The sequence below is a fragment of the Amblyomma maculatum genome, chromosome 2, assembly GCF_055883805.1.
Source record: "Amblyomma maculatum isolate TAMU_Amacu chromosome 2, ASM5588380v1, whole genome shotgun sequence".
NCBI lineage: Eukaryota > Metazoa > Arthropoda > Arachnida > Ixodida > Ixodidae > Amblyomma > Amblyomma maculatum.
Window position 1 is genome coordinate 84,014,749 of NC_139345.1, and position 16,282 is coordinate 84,031,030.

Consider the following 16,282-nt stretch of genomic DNA (forward strand, 5'->3'; position numbering starts at 1 on the left):
TATTATAAAGGCAGGCATTTTGAACATTCCAAAGTTGTTTTTGTAAGTTTTGTTAATATTTTATCTACAACAATCAATTCTAAAAATAAAATCTGATATTAGAGCACTAAACACATTACTGAAACACATATTCCTAAAAAAAAAAAAAAAAGATTTTTCTCAGAGTGAGTAGAGAGCTAAGCCAATACACTTTCCTTGGTGCCCTCTCACATCCCAAATCCCTCAGAAGAATTTAAAAATGAATAAGCTTGAGTGAAAAAAAAATCAAGACATGGATTCCATTTTCCTCCCTCCCTTTTTGTTCATTTAATTGCTTAGTCTTCAGCATGAGTAATATGAGCAGTAACTTCTTAGAGTAATATAACAGTGCCTACACAGGCCACAGCTGCCATGACAACGTAACTAGACAAGACTACCATTATAACGATGTCACTACTTCCTTGACAATAACAATTCTGCATATCAATGCGCTACCAAGCCTTCCTGAGATAATTCTGCTTTGTTCAGACTTGGTTCAAATTTCTAATTTGTGGCCTTTTATTGCGAGTTCAGAAACCAAACCGGTCAGATTATAAACATGCATGCTTTTTACATAGTCTTCTAACAAATTTAAGATTCTTAAAAAAACAATGTAGTTTGGTATTATCGCTTGCTATTTAAAGGGATCAACAACTGAAATTAAAGAACATTTCTTTTTACAGTGCAAAGAAAACAGTATTCAAAGTGCCCAAATCTGCAAGTTTTTCAAAATGCAGCAGAAAGTTTTTATCGGGAATTCTTTGTTCATTGGATGAGTTCTCCTATATGCATCCAACACTGCAAACAATCAATTGCGACAGTGACTGATAATTCGCAAAAGCGTTGAATAGAAACCTAAAAGCCCCAGCCACCATGCAGTCATAAAAAAAGATTAAGTATATAATGCAGTAGTCATTTGAGCTTACAGACCCAAAGAGGTCAAGGCACACTAACATGAATGACGATTCTTTCAGTGGACATTGGTTAGCACTTTAACCAACAAATACAAAACACTGTGGCACTACCTACCTAGTAAAGAAAGCTTCAAACATTTCACTGCTGAAGCAAAGGTCATGTTTCTTTTCACCAAAGGGTGCATCTGAGAGTGTCAACTGAAATAAAATATGACAAAATGCATTTCAAATGAATAAGTCTGGCACGTGGTAGGATACACTGATAACGGCAAGGTTTTATCATAACAGGTCGCGTCAGGTGCTTTTATGTGATTTTCAATGCCACATAGAATATATAATTCCTTGTTTGTATGTTATAAAGCTCAAATTCAATTCTTACACTACGAGACAAGATCTTTTCATTTCCACCATGATGTAATGACGCGTTTTGAACATCAATTGTTGGTCCCTTTAAGACCACGGGCTATGTTTTCTAATACTGTTAGAAAAATTTTGCACCACCATCACCACACTCTGAAATGAATTCTAAGCCTTCATTCTCCACACTTAGATGCCCAATGAAATTGAAAATATTTATACTCGGGCACACACCATATCAAGTAACACAGTAACTGGTATGCAAATATACCACGTCATATGAAAACTAACAGTGGCAAGACATCTTCATTCTGCACGCAGAGTCCAGCATTATTTCACTAGTCACAAAATTGTTAGCCAAAACACTATATACATTCAGTGGCTAAATCCTATCACGACATGTGACCAAATGCCATTTTTAACACTCAGCTAGGTTCAACAAAAATTTCTGCCTAGGCTTCAATCAGTCTGAAATCAAGTGCATTTCAAAATAAAGGAGCAATTACTCGTTACCACCCATCTGTTAGTATCCATACAAATAATTACTCCTTTATATCAATTCCACCTTGGGTACTTCCATTAAACACAGTTGACAAGTGCATTTCGGTACAACCAGCTCCAATGCACGCTTTAAGCACCAAACTGAACTTTGGCTCTGTTTCATTCAAATCAGAGTTCGGACAGCTCTAGCCATGCAAAAAGATCATCATCCAATTTACAGTAAAAGCTCATAAATTCAGACTTCAAGAGGCCACAACAGGCTCTATAAAATTATTAGGTGGTGTGTGAATATTAAGAATTTCGAATATGAATCGTATATGTTATTTGATTCACCATTCGTATTTGAAAAAAATGATACTCGGAATTTTCCGAATATTCGAAAATTGCCGAATACATAAAGAATTTCTGAATTCACCACGGTTTCACAACACTACGCGCTTTACCATCATGCTTTATTGCATCGACTGTGAAATGAAGTATCCTCAAAACGCGACGGGGTCGTTTTGCAAGGACAGACCTTCCCTTTTGTGAAGAGGGCCTCTTCAACAGTGTGGGCAAAGCGAAACACTTAATGAAACAAGGAAAAAAAACGTTCCCACTTCGGTTTGATCTCAAATGCCAACAACCATCATTCAGGTGTTCATCAGGTAAAATTACTGTGATGCAAATGGTTTTCTGCAGTTTCTTTCGGGCCCATTCGATAATTCAAGCTTTCAGTTAGTTCGGAAACTTTTTCTGGTTCTTTTTAAGGTCCACTTGATGAGAATTTACTGTATTCAGCAGCATTATGACAGCTGCTCCTGGTTTCAAAAAGGGCCTCCCTGTACAATAAACCAGTATGCGGTATCCTGCGTACAATTTATACTGGATTTTTCAGTAGGGTATAAATTTCTGCACAATCTGTTTAATTTCTTTGAAAATACCATTTAAATTCTGAAATACACAAGAGGAACAACTATTGCCATTCCTTGACTTTCTGTTAGATTTTTTCACCGATCCAATATTCGATATTCGAAGGCATTTTTCACTCATATTTGTATTTAAGGAATATTAAAATATTTCACGCTCACTTGCCCCTAAAAATTATCCAAAACCCCTAATTATTGGATATGCCCCCAAACACTGCAAAAGCGTTGCATCACAGTAAAATCATTTTGTGAACACCTCGGCGATGAATTACAGACGCCGACCAATTTTTAAACCAAGATGCCAGAAAAACATACGGAAAGCCAAGCAGTCTGAAAAAACGAATTCACAATAAAGAAAAAATTTAACAAACGGGTTTAAAAACTGGTTAATCTGTTTCTGTGTGAATCCCCTCATTTTCACAGCTGGTCTCCCTTCCGGAGCGGTGGGGAAAACCGTGCAATGATAGGTGCAGTGCGATGTTCAAACAGAAAGAGGCATGGGACACTGGCAAACCAGTTTGTGCAGAGCCTCGTTGTTTCCACATGACTGTACATCAGCGCCTTTCTTTTTTTTCTCCTGCGTGAAAAAAAAATAGCGGCGATGGTGGCTGTCACGAGAGCGGTGGATGTCGTGTGCTGCACGCATTCGTTTCAAAACAAAACAAAAAGGCAACTCTGTCTTGTGAGCTCTCTTGGAGGGCATGTTTGCTTGGAACACCCAGTGTATTACAAATTGAAGTAAAGCCGACATGTTTTCAGTAGGCAGCACGCGCTTTTCAGGACACTAGTAAAGTGCGCAATATTTTTTTTTTTTCCGCTGTGCTCACACATCGCAGTCTACAAGTGGACTACAAAGCTGCTGCCGCGACCCGTGTAGCTGGCTCTCTCGTTCGCAGCTATACACAAATCTTCAGTGACTTATGGCCATGTGATAGAAGCCCGATCACGCTCACTGGCCTGTCATTCATGAGACAGAGCTCCGTCGACACTGCTCAGTAGAACTGTGGAGCAGGGGCCCACAACACAGGCCGCTCGATTTCAGGGAGTAAGGGATCTTGATTAGATGCTCTACAGTAATGGGTCCATTAACTGGCCACAGCTAATAGTGCCTGCTATCGAGAGTGTAGGAGTATGCGAGATGCATGCAACACGGGTTCAAGATTGCAGAAAAATAAAATGGCAGCGATGTTGTGGCAATTTTTCGTTGAGTTTCCCCTACAATCAAGAGTAGAGGTCCGCAAAATCGAAAGAGAAAAGTCTCAAACGTCCGAAATTTTGGTCAGGGTTATACATATAATCTATGAAATGCATGGCAATGCTGTGGCAGAGTACAAACAATGTGGCAGGTCCGGGAAATCGGACGTCCAAAAAATTGGTCGGGGACTGAGTCTATGCAACGTCTTTTCAAAGTTTCATGAAACGTTTTACTGCCCACACGCACTACATAGGGAATGTAAAAGCTGAACGTCTGCAAATAATGAGAGCCTCCGCGATCTTTTTAAAAGTTTAACGTGGTGGCTGCGAATACTCTCCTCAAGTTTCATTGCACACGCTGGATAAAGCAATGATGAGTGTGCAGTTTTAGCACCCTGGAAGAACCACACAGACAACTGAGGGAAATTAAAACAAAAGACCAGCAACATGCCAGTAAGGGTCGAAACAATGCAAAACTGTGTTCTGCCGGTTGACCTGTGCCACCCATAGGCGCAATCTGTGGGCCAGGATGAAGCTGAGAAAAATTAAACCAAAATAATGCGGCAGAACTACTTTTCGGTGATGATGTCATGCAATCGTCATCACGACTGCTGTAGCGCATGTCAAGAAGTGAAGTAGCAATGCAGCATGATGAAAGCCAGGCTTAATTAGGTCTGTCTGGACAATCGCTGTTCGTTTGTCTTAATGGCCCTCGGCAAGTGTAGCAGGTTATCAGTTTAAGTTGTCCAAATTTATGGTTTAACAGAAGCGGAATTAATGAGGCTTTAGCGTAAAGGTACGTTAAATGCGAGTTTCAACACTGTATGCGGCGCACAACATCCACGAAATACTAACAGCAAAGCAGTTTCTAAACAATCATTATAACATTACTTCGCAAGTATTATGTATAATTTAACATTCTGGCATCAACAATAAACAAATGTTTATGCGCATGATCCTGTGTTTACCTTTGCATATCCATGATGCACATTAAAAAATGCAAATAATGCGTAACAACCTTTCATTTTTATTTTGAATTTAGTGTGCATAATGTTTAATGCTTAGGTTTGTTGCACTAAGCTTTTAATCGCAAGATATGGATAAAACAACAAAGAAAAATATACAAAAATTTTTAACAAAGAAAAAGCACCTATGATGCCTAGCAGCTGACCACTAGAGATCAGAAAGAAGTGCCATATGCTACACACTAAGTATGAAACTCTACCGAATCACCAAGATGCAGTACAAATCTATTTCGTTAATACATTATACACATTATATATATACAGTCTATCCAAATGCATAAGTGTGCATGTACGATGGGCTTTATGCAGAGCATATACTTGGCCTTATGAGCAGCTTCATCAACAAGAACAAGTAGCGTCGATAAAGCAACAACTTGTGCTTTGCTAGCATTGGAAACAAGTTAATCTGAAAATAATCTCACACATCAACCGCAGTCTGTGTTGCGCACAACAAAAAAAGTCACAATCGTTGTATATACTCAAAACATAATCACAATGGAAGCAAATAGCACAGGGAATGACAAACCTTCAACAAAAAATTCTGAGGCATGAAAGTCATCACAGATGGCTATTTTTAAGCTTAATATATACATCAACTTTTATAATAGAGAAATACATACCGATATAGTATTGTACAAATGCTTCGAAAGCACAGAAGCATCACCTTCGAAGCCATCCAAAAATAAAATACTAATAAGAACGACAGAAATGTAACACGCCAGGGAGGGTGAGGAAGGGCAAACGGTACACATCCACAGCAGTCAAAGTCGTCCGTGCGGAAGTGGTGCGCTCCCTACTGAATTTCTCGCTGGTTCACAAGCACAGATGCCTGGCAGTGGAATGTGATGAGCAGAGTAGCGGGAGCCTGCTCCCACGGCTCACCGTCCACTTGCACTGGAAGACGCTCTAACAACTCCAACTGCCGAAAGCAAAAAAAAAAGCAGGCAAAAATTTTCTCACTAGGTGCCTTTACAGGAACGAGGACTAACAGAGGTCGACCTTTACTGGTTGATTAATCATGTTGTAATTAAAAAAAAAGCTGCTCAAAGTCAGAAAAGACTAAAATAAAATACAGCTGCCACCAGTCATTCTCACAAGCATACTGCAGTGACGGCGAGATCTGTTGTTACTCTTCTGTTGTTGTTTCAGAGGTGCCCACATGTACTGATATGACTGACATTCTTAATAAAAATTAGTTGTTAGTAGCCTTGTCCCATGCCACTACTTTTCTTTGTCAGTAAGCTGTCACTCTGTATCACCGTCGATTCAGACACAAATCACTGTGTGCTTCGTTCCGCTTCTAGGAGAACATCTTGGCAGGTAAATTTGTTCTCATACAATTGTGGCGAGGTATATAGTATAAGAGTTACGATTGCTGGAGTGGGATGCAAATTCAGTACTTCTTTTTTTCACAATAAAAGTATAAGAAGAGATATTCTTTATGCACCTTAACTTTTTGACTGGAATATAAAAAGGCCATCTTTAATATAGAGCACTAAATTCTTCTTTGTGTTTGATATTAAAGATTTCTTTCTAAAAAGTCGCCTTCTACCTTAAATGATGGCTGCAACTCACCTTGACTTCTTTAGCCTGACCAAGCCGAACAGGCTCAGATATGCCAACCTGAAGCTGTGCAACATGAAACGATGAGTACAGGCCTATCACTTCCAGGAGACCATCATTATACCTGCAAAAGCACAATTTCAAGTACATGTACACATGCGCATGATTCCTAGTCTTCTGTTAAAGCTGCCACCGTACACAAAAACCCGGTGTTTTTACATGCCATCTACCATTTTCTAGAGGTTATGCACTCAGCTTTCTAAAGAGGGACGAGTAATTGTGAAACATTTTCATTAGGCTAATGTCAACAATGATATCCCTCTACTGTGAACAATCATGCCGGTACTTTTTCTCAAGCACTTTGTTAGCCAATTTCAGCTACTAAATGAGAACAAAGCCTATACGTTACGGACATTAAGAAAGCAATACACCCTTTTTTTACTACCAACAGTACAAACGTGTAACAGCAACAATTCCTGAAAGATATGTGGTCCCTGTATGTATTTCCCACCAATGCTGTCAGCAGTATAATCAAACAACAAAACAGAATCCATAATTACAAAAAGAACTGTTTTCCCTACCATCGTACAATACTCCGTAGAAATCTACAGTCCTCAAAATTTCTGTAAGGTATTTCACTTCCCCCTTATTCTCTGCAATACTAAGTCGAACCTCGATATAACGAACACGCATATAACAAATTATTGAATATAGCAAGCTCTCCCAAATATTTTTGTCAAACACATGTATTTTTAATTTCCCATAGCGAACGCGGTTCGGCATAAAACGGATATTACGAACTTCGCGACGCCAAGCACCACCCCACTTTAATAGCAGGAGGCAGGCTTCGTTGCACTACATGTGTGTTGTGCGGCGCAGCAAACGTTCAGGACGACCTCGCAGGCGCTGACAGCGCCACAGATGCCACGACGGCATTGGGAGTTGACAGCCAAAGATATCCATGCCCTCTGAGATCAACCCCACGCACCTGTCTGTGAGTGCGGAGGTGATCTCGAAGGCCATAAGAACTCATTCGCATCTCACAATCGCTGACAGCGCCACAGCAGCAGTGGCAGCAGCGGCGTGATCGAATGTTGCTCTTGCCTTTTTGGTTTTTGCGTCTTTCGCATTTTTTGGTTTTAGTGTTAGCAGCGGCGTGGCCGTCGTAGTGTTCGGCGGAGGCTGCGTCGGTCGTCGTGTCGAGTGTGGTGCGCGGGTGTGCGTAGTGCTGTGATGGCGGTGAACACGAAAAAAAAGAGCAGCACTGACGTTAAAGACCAAGCTCAATATAAAATCAGGGCCTTCAAGGCAGTTTACGAGAGGAGACTGATTGACACTCTTCGTGTGAAGCTTCTTAAGAAGCAGGACTTGAAGATAGACTTGCTGGAAGCAATCCAAATGCTTAAAACGATTGCCAACTGCTTTTGGCATGCAGGTTTTGTTCCAGCAGAGGCCCATGCATCAAGTGACGATGGGGACGATCCCGACTAAGCAGAAGCAGAGCTCCACGAGCTCAATGAGCCTGAAACGATTCTTCGCGTTTTGTTGGTCACATGCCCACAACAAAGACTGTAGAGGACTTTGTAGGCGGCGACGACATCACGGCGACCACGGCTGTACTGACGGACGCCGAAATCACTGTGGAAGTTTCTGAACGTCCCGCAGACGAAACTCAGGCTGACCCTACAGATGATGAGAACATTCCGACTTCACAAGAAGCGCTTGCTGCATTGGATTGACTGCGCCGCCACTGCAGTGCTATTGAGAGCAGTGAATTTGCCCTTGTTGAGTGTTCGCAAACTGTGGAACAGGGCGTGATACGGAACGCGATCAACACAAAAGAACAGGCCACGATAACGCAGTTCTTTGCACGTAAATAAATGGACGTGACCCAAGTAGGCACCTTCAGAGTTGCTGTGCCTTCTCTATGATTGAATTTTGCTGCTCTTGCATGTATTTTCTACGAAATTTTATATTACGAATTATGGATAGAGCGAACTATTTTCAGATTTTATAACTGTTCGTTATAACGAGGTTTCACTGTATCTGCACAATTGGCATCACATACAGATATCGTGACACTAGCCTGCAAGTCTACTTTGAAGTCTCTACTTTTAAGGGGAAACTCTACTCGAAAATATTTTTCTTTAATATCGATAGGTGAATGAAAACTGCACCATTTATAGAGACTGATCTCCTTCCAAATATACTTTTACTTTTCAGATAGCTTAATACAGTCATATTCTAAATGCCATGCATAAGTGAGGAACAGTGCATGTTTGTGCAGCTGCTGGACGTAGCAGCAAGCATGACAGGGCAGTGCCAACTAGTTCTTGTCCCCAACACCCCACTGAGAGCAAATGAGCAACATAGTGACATTTCCTTGGCATGCAACATTTTGAGACAATTTTATATTTGGTGCTTGGTTTCTAGTGGCTGGTGCCAGGGAATTTTAAAAATGTTCATGCCAAAAACACTGCTGACTGCATTTAAATCTAGATATCTACATTCTACGCATCCTAAAGATTATGGATGTCAAATTTGGTGTTCATTGGACTAGGGACATAGAATGTTGTGCACAAAAGCCATGTTCGGCCCAAAATAAGAAGTTGACAAAAATGCATTTGAAAGTTACAAAAGCTGTTCATTGCTGTTGTAGCAGCACTATTTCCATGAAAATTAAATACAGCGCAGGCCAGGGTATCAAGATCCAGTGCACAACTTTAGAATTTACCAGCACCATGTGTTGCTCCCTCAGAGACCTTGTGAGCAGCATTCTCAAGACGTGCCTTCTTGGCTAGACAGCGATGCTGAGACCTTGCTTCTGCTGTCAGCCACTGCTTTTTTAGCTGCAATATGCACTTTCTTTGTTATGGCATTGAACGCCTTATGGTGCATTGGATTCGGCAAACCAAGAACCGCACAAAATCAGGCAAGTTAATTGTATCCAACACCAATAGCGTGTGCCGCAACTACTGCTGTGACGTTCACGGCAAAACTCTCTCTCAGGCTAGCTGAAGAACGCCCTTCACTGTAAGCTGTCTGCCGGAGCTGCACACCGCAAAGCGTACAACTATGACACAATGGACGTGCGACACGTTACATTGCTACAACAGAGCTCCAGAAACAAAGCAAGTCCTTTCCACTTCTTGGCCAGCTTGCAAACAGAAAGTTGGCACCGTCTGCACTCTCGACATGCTTCTCCGCTCACCAGTGCGTTCGCAGCACTGATCTCGCTGATAAGGCACTAGCTGTCTCCTCAACGTTCCTCTATCATTTCTCGAAGATTCATAACTTCTTACTCTTTGCACTGACGAAATTGCCTAAGCTGTCAATGAAACTTAAGAGTACGATCGGCTCCAAACCATCTAAAGCACTGCTTCCGGCAAGGTTGAGCCTAGCTGCCAAGGACGCTTCCACTGCACGTCGTTTCACTTTGCCAGCGGCTTCCCTTGAACGCGTGCTCTGGCCGGTACTTTCGACACCGAAAATCAAGTTTCTTCTCGGCTTCCATTGCAACGAGGACCATGAAGATGCGTGCAAGCTTGAAAACACGCTAACAGAAAACTAGCAGCGAAGCCTGAAAATGAGCTGCACGTAGAGCAGGCGAGATATCGCTGCTTCACGCGCTGACATTCAATGGCATAGCCAAAATTGCACCACGTGATTTAAATGGCCAGTGAGAACTCTAGGTTTGGGCAGCGAAACGTTTTTTCTTTATTACTTGCTGGGGGTTTGTGAAGCGGCTAAGCAGTCTTTACGGAGAAAAAGTATAGGCCTACCGCCTTGCAAAATTCCAGTAGCATGCGACGCCGTGATTTTATGCATTACGCGCTTGAAAATGAGTCATATCTGCCCCGTCTCTAGTTATCTCCAGTGCTTTAACAGAGCTTTAAAATAATTTCACGATTGCTTCCGGCTCTGATTTTGTTAAATGTGAAAGAGGAAAGATCAATGTTGCTCAAACAGTCAAAAACACAAAAGTGACTTTTTTACTGAAAATCGCCATTTTTCGACCCGCGCCGCCACCCCTTAAAGGACTATAGACACTTTATTTTTGGGTTCGTGTTTTATCTTTTGTAATAATGCGTAAGACATTACTGTACACTGACCTTTTCGTTATATTAGCCTACGGCCGCTGAATAATCTATAATCGAATTTCTTTTCTCACCAGTTTCAGTTTCGGTTTCAGCAACCGAGTGATGGCTGCGACGTCAAAGTCAAGTCTAGGTCACATGAGGAATGAATTAAACAGCGATATAATCGTTGCTGTGTCGTTTTAATTCACCAGAACACTAAAGCCAGCCTGGCTCAAGAATACAAATTAGAAAAAACGAAGAGTCAGCGATTACATCGCTGTTTTTTCATACCGCGGCGTGACCTAGACTTGATTGTGACATCACAGTCATGTCTCGGCTACTGAAACCGAAATGAAAACTGGCAAGAAAAGAAAATTCAATTAAAAAATTATTCAGCGGTTTTAGGGAAAACCCAAGTGGTGATCCATATACAGAAATGTCTTAACGTATTTACTCGCATAATGCTCGCACGTTTTTTCGCTGAAAATTGATGTGAAGTTAGGGATGCGATAATTATGAGAGGAAAAATTTCGAGCAAATATTTTGGAGTGCTAAATGCTAATTTAAATAGGTGTGAAACGAGATTCTTAGGCCAGCTATTGTAAATATAGTCAAAATATTATTTTCAAGTAGAACTTACCTCGATTACAAAAAAACAGGGTCGCCAAAAGCACTTTATTCACCGCATGCAGCTCATCATTACTCCCTGCATTTCGCTACCTTAATTTCAGAAACCTTGGCGTCATGACAGCAGTCTGAACTTGTATTATTACAAATCTCCAAGGGAACACTAACTACAAATAGGTTCTCTGTTAGAAGAGCAGAAGACTGTAGTAAAGGTTGTTTATTCACTGCCCTTTTTTTCAGTCAGTGGGGTACAATTAACATTACATGAAATAAAAATGAAAGGATATAGTCAAAATATTACTTTCAAGTAGAACTTATATTTGTTATAAAAGTACAGGGTCGCCAAAAGCACTTTACAGTCAAACCTCGATATAACGAACACGCATATAACGAATTATTGAATATAGCGAACTCTTCCGAAATATTTTTGTCAAACACATGTATTTTTAACTTCCCATAGCGAACGCGGTTCGGCATAAAACGGATATTACGAACTTCGCGACGCCAAGCACTACCTCACTTTAATAGCAGGAGGCAGGCTTCGTTGCACTACATGTGTGTTATGCGGCGCAGCAAACGTTCAGGATTACCTCGCAAGCGCTGACAGCGCCACAGATGCCACGACGGCATTGGGAGTTGACAGCCGAAGAAATCTATGGCCTCTGAGATTACCCCAGCGCGCCTGTTTGTGTGCACGGAGGTGATCTCGGAGGCCATAAGAAATCGTTTGCATCTCACAATCGCCGACAGCGCCACTTCAGCAGAGGTGGCAGCGGCACGATCGAATTTGTTTTTTGCCTTTTTGAATGGAGGAAGGAAACAACTTGCTCTTTTGGTTTTTGCGCCATTCGCGTTTTTTGGTTTTAGTGTTAGCAGCAGCGTGGCCGTCGTAGCGTTCGGCGGAGGCTGCGTCGGTCATCGTGTCTAGTGTGGTGCGCGGGTGTGCGTAGTGCTGTGATGGTGGTGAACGTGAAAAAAAGACAGCAGAACTGACGTTAAAGACCAAGCTCAAGATAAAGGCAGCTTACAAGAGGAGACTGACTGACACTCTTCTCGTGAAGCTTCTTATGAAGCAGGACTTGAAGATCGACTTGCTGGGAGCATTAAGGGGAGATGCGCGTCGAAAAAGCGAGTTTTCCGAGTAATTTTTCAGTTTTGAGTTTTTGCCTGTAAAATTATCTTTGAACATTTAGCTACAACTTTCTAAAAGATCAACGCAAAATTCAATCATGAACTTAGTAAAAAGTCCATTTTATTCAACCACGGTGGCTCGAGAAAGTGCTATTTTCCACGCAAATCGTCAATTTTCGTGCGCCTATACATCGAGAACGCCGCGTCGCCCGCCATTGCCGTTTGCTGCGAGAGGTTGAGTAAGCCTTTCTCTTGTATATAGCATCTCTCGCAGTTTCGTATCTCGGCTGCAAATAATAAAAAAAACGTTTTCCGCGCACGCTTCGAGCGTCCCTACTGGACCTTTTAAATCACGTGGTGCTCTAGAGAGGCCGCCATTGGCCTGGACTGATACGACGCTGTGGCGAAGCCTACCTCCTGCTTTCGTTTTGTGCAGCGTCTGGATCGCGCTACATCGTGCTCTGCTAGTTCTTTTTAGCGGCCTTTTAGCATTTGTTGAGTTCGCGATGAACGACACGCAGAAGCGCAACTTCCGAGCTTGAAAGTCTCGGCCAAAGAACCCGTACCGAGGACACCGTCGCGAACCTCACTGGAAAACTGCAGCGGGAGACGCAAGCTAGTCCTAACCAGGCCAACGTGCACTCGGACGAGATCGATGCTGCGGTGAACTTTGTGAGCGCCTCGGAGGTGAAGATTGGACTCTTCAAGGAAGATAGGGCAGCATGCGGTCATCAATATTCTACGAGTGCTGCGATATGCGAGATTAGCACGCTTACGGTGCTGGTAAGCGGTGCTGCTTGCCCTACGTGCCGCAGCTGTACCCTTGCGGTACGCGAACCGGTGGAAAAGCGAAAGGGGCTTTCGGCTTTTTTTGAGCTGCACTGTGAAAGTAGTGAGTGCCCAGCATCAGTGCTTTCTGCTGTGCACACCTCGAGCCGTGTTGTGCCCGGTGGACTTGCAGATAGCGCCAGTGGAAATCGGGACTATCGGAGTGGAAGCTCTCACGACAGCTTCGCCGTCAACGTGAAGGTGGTGGTGGCTGTGCGCGCGATTGGCATCGGACACGAACAGCTGTCGCGATTTTGTGTAATTCTTGACCTGCCGAACCCATTACACCACAAGAACTTTGCTGCGAGCGGCAAGAAAGTTCATGGTGCGGCCATGAAAGCAGTGGCAAGAAGTTTCAAATGCTTTTGTTGTATTTATGAAAAAATACAGATGTTTGAAACTTTCAAATGCAATTTTCTCCATTCGTAGTTTTCACCATTTTTTACGTTTTGTGCAACAAGTTTTGAGTACTTTCATTAGTTAGATTTGGATGAAATTTTGCACACAGCCTCTTCAAAGTGTGTAGAATGTAGTTATCTACCTGGTTATAAAAAATCTCTTCAACTTTTTTTGAAAAAAATTCAGAATGTTGACACATGATGCCCAAAATATACACATTGGTGTTCCTGAATTTTTTTTACAATTATAGGATAAAATGAATAAATTTGAAGTAGCTTTCGACATACTATATTACCAAAGCAACAGAATGAGCTATTGCAAGCTGGTCTAAACATGCATTTAATTATCAAAAAAGTGTGCACAAAAGGCCCTATATTGTGCTTTTGCAGACACTTCTACACAAAAACTAATAAAGATATGTAGAAAGTAAAAACATATTTGGAATCAGCATTAAAAACTCTATAAATGGCCAATGTTTCATAACCCTAGGTTCAATATTAAAGAAACAGTGTTTTCGAGGAGCATCTCCCCTTAAAGCGGCATGGGACAGTGTGAAAGGCGAAACGATTGCCAACTGCTTTCAGCACGCAGCTTTTGTTCCAGTAGAGGCCCGCGCATCAAGTGACGATGGGAACGAAGCAGAAGCAGAGCTCCGCGAGCTTCTGACATGAGGTGACATGCCCGCAACAATGACTGTAGAAGACTTTGTAGGCGGCGACGACGTCGCGGCGACCACGGCTGTACTGACGGACGCCGAAATTGCTATGGACGTTTCTGAACATCCCGCAGAAGAAGCTCAGGCTGACCGTGCAAACGATGAGAACATTCCGACTTCACAAGAAGCGCTTGCTGCATTGGATTTACTGCGCCGCCACTACAGTGCTATTGAGAGCAGTGGGTTTGCCCTTGTTGAGCGTTTGCAAACTGTGGAACAGGGCGTGATACGGAACGCGATCAACACAAAAAAGCAGGCCACGATAACGCAGTTCTTTGCGCGTAAATAAACGGACGTGACCCAAGAAGGCACCCTCCGAGTTGCTGTGCCTTCTCTGATTGAATTTAGCAGCTCTTGCATGGATTTTCTACGAAATTTTATATTACGAATTATGGATAGAGAGAACTATTTTCCGATTTTTTAACTGTTCGTTATAACGAGGTTTCACTGTATTTGTTTCATGCAGCTCATCATCACTACCCGCGTTTCGTGGTATAATGTTCAAAGCAGACCATAAGTTCTACTCTTGATCAAAGACTTGATCCGAGTCCGTGTCGACACTGCAATCACTGTCTCCAGCAATGTACTACGCAGAACTCGTTGATACCGAAATGCCTGCCGACAGTGCGGTTGCCATGCACTAGCACGTACTCAATATTTTTCAGCTTAAGGGGAGATGCTACTCGAAAACATTTTTTTCTTAATATTGATGCTAGGTGAATGAAAATTGCACCACTTATAGAGATTGATCTCCTCTTTCTAAATATGCTTTTAGTTTTAAAATAGCTTAATGTTTTCATATTCTAAATGCCATGCATAAGTGAAAAACAATGCATGTTTGTGCAGCTGCTGTACACAGCAGCAAGCATGGTAGGGCAGAGCCAACTAGTTCTTCTTGTCCCCAACACTCCACTGAGTGCAAATAAGCAACATAGCAACATTCCCTTGGCATGCAATGTTTTGAGACAATTTTATATCTGGTGCCTTGTTTTTAGTGGCTAGCACCAGATAATTTTTTAAATTTGCATGCCCAAAAATACTGCTGATTGCATTTAAACCTAGATACTTGCATTCTACACATCCTAAAGATTATGCATGCCAAATTTGGTGTTGATTGAACTAAAATAAAGACATAAAATATTGTGCACAAAACTCATATTCGGCCCAAAATACGAATTCGAGAAAAATGCGATTTAAAGATACAAAAGCTGTTTATTGCTGTTGTAGCAGCACTATCTGCATGAAAATTGCACACAATGCAGGTCAGGGTATTATGATACAGTGCACAGTTTTAGAATTCACCAGCATCATATGTTGCTCCCACAGTGACATTGTGAGTAGCATTCTCAAGGCGTGCTTTTTGGCTATTTAGTGATGCTGAGACCTTGCTTCTGTCAGCCACTGCTTTGCAACCACAAGGTGCACATTTTTTGTTATGGCATTAAACTCCTTATGGTGCACTTGTTTCGGCAAACCAAGAACCACACAAAATCGGGAAAGTTGATTGTATCCAGCACCAATAACGAGCGCCGCAACCCCTGCATTGACGTTCACGGCAAAAATCTCCCTCGGGCTGGCTGAAGGGCGTCGTCCACCGGAGCTGCACACCGCGCACGACTACGACACAACGGACGTGGCACACGCTACACTGCTGCAACGCAGCTCTAGAAACGACGAGAGTCCTTTTCACTTCTTGGCCAACTCGCGAACGGAAAGTTAGCAGCGTCCGCGCTCCCGACATGCTGCTCGCTCGCCAGTGCGTTCGCGGCACCGATCTCGCCGATAAAGGCACTCGCCGTACTAGGTCTCCTCAACGCTCGAAGATCTTTATCTTCTTATCCAATGCACTGACGAAATCGTCTAAGCTGTCACTGAAACTTCAGTGCCCAGACGGCTACGAGCTGTCAAAAGTGTCGCCTCCGCCGAGGTTAGGCCTAGCTTCCGCGGACGTCTCCACTGCACGCCGTTTCACTTTGCCGGTGACTTCCCTTGAACACGTGGTTTGATCGGTACTTTCGACACC

General features: G+C 42.5%; 1 protein-coding gene across 3 annotated transcripts in view; it reads right to left on the bottom strand.

The window, feature by feature from the left end:
• Positions 1 to 255: 255 nt before the first annotated feature.
• Positions 256 to 16,282, bottom strand: part of Dgkepsilon (diacylglycerol kinase epsilon) — a 44,913-nt gene continuing 28,886 nt past the window's right edge. For all 3 annotated transcript variants that reach the window (XM_084594620.1, XM_084594619.1, XM_084594622.1), the window contains 2 exons: positions 6,493 to 6,604; positions 256 to 5,836 (listed from right to left, as the gene is read on the bottom strand). In XM_084594620.1, the coding sequence (XP_084450746.1) occupies positions 5,711 to 5,836; positions 6,493 to 6,604 (238 nt within the window). In that variant the 3' untranslated portion in view covers positions 256 to 5,710. The remainder of the gene's footprint in view (positions 5,837 to 6,492; positions 6,605 to 16,282) is intronic.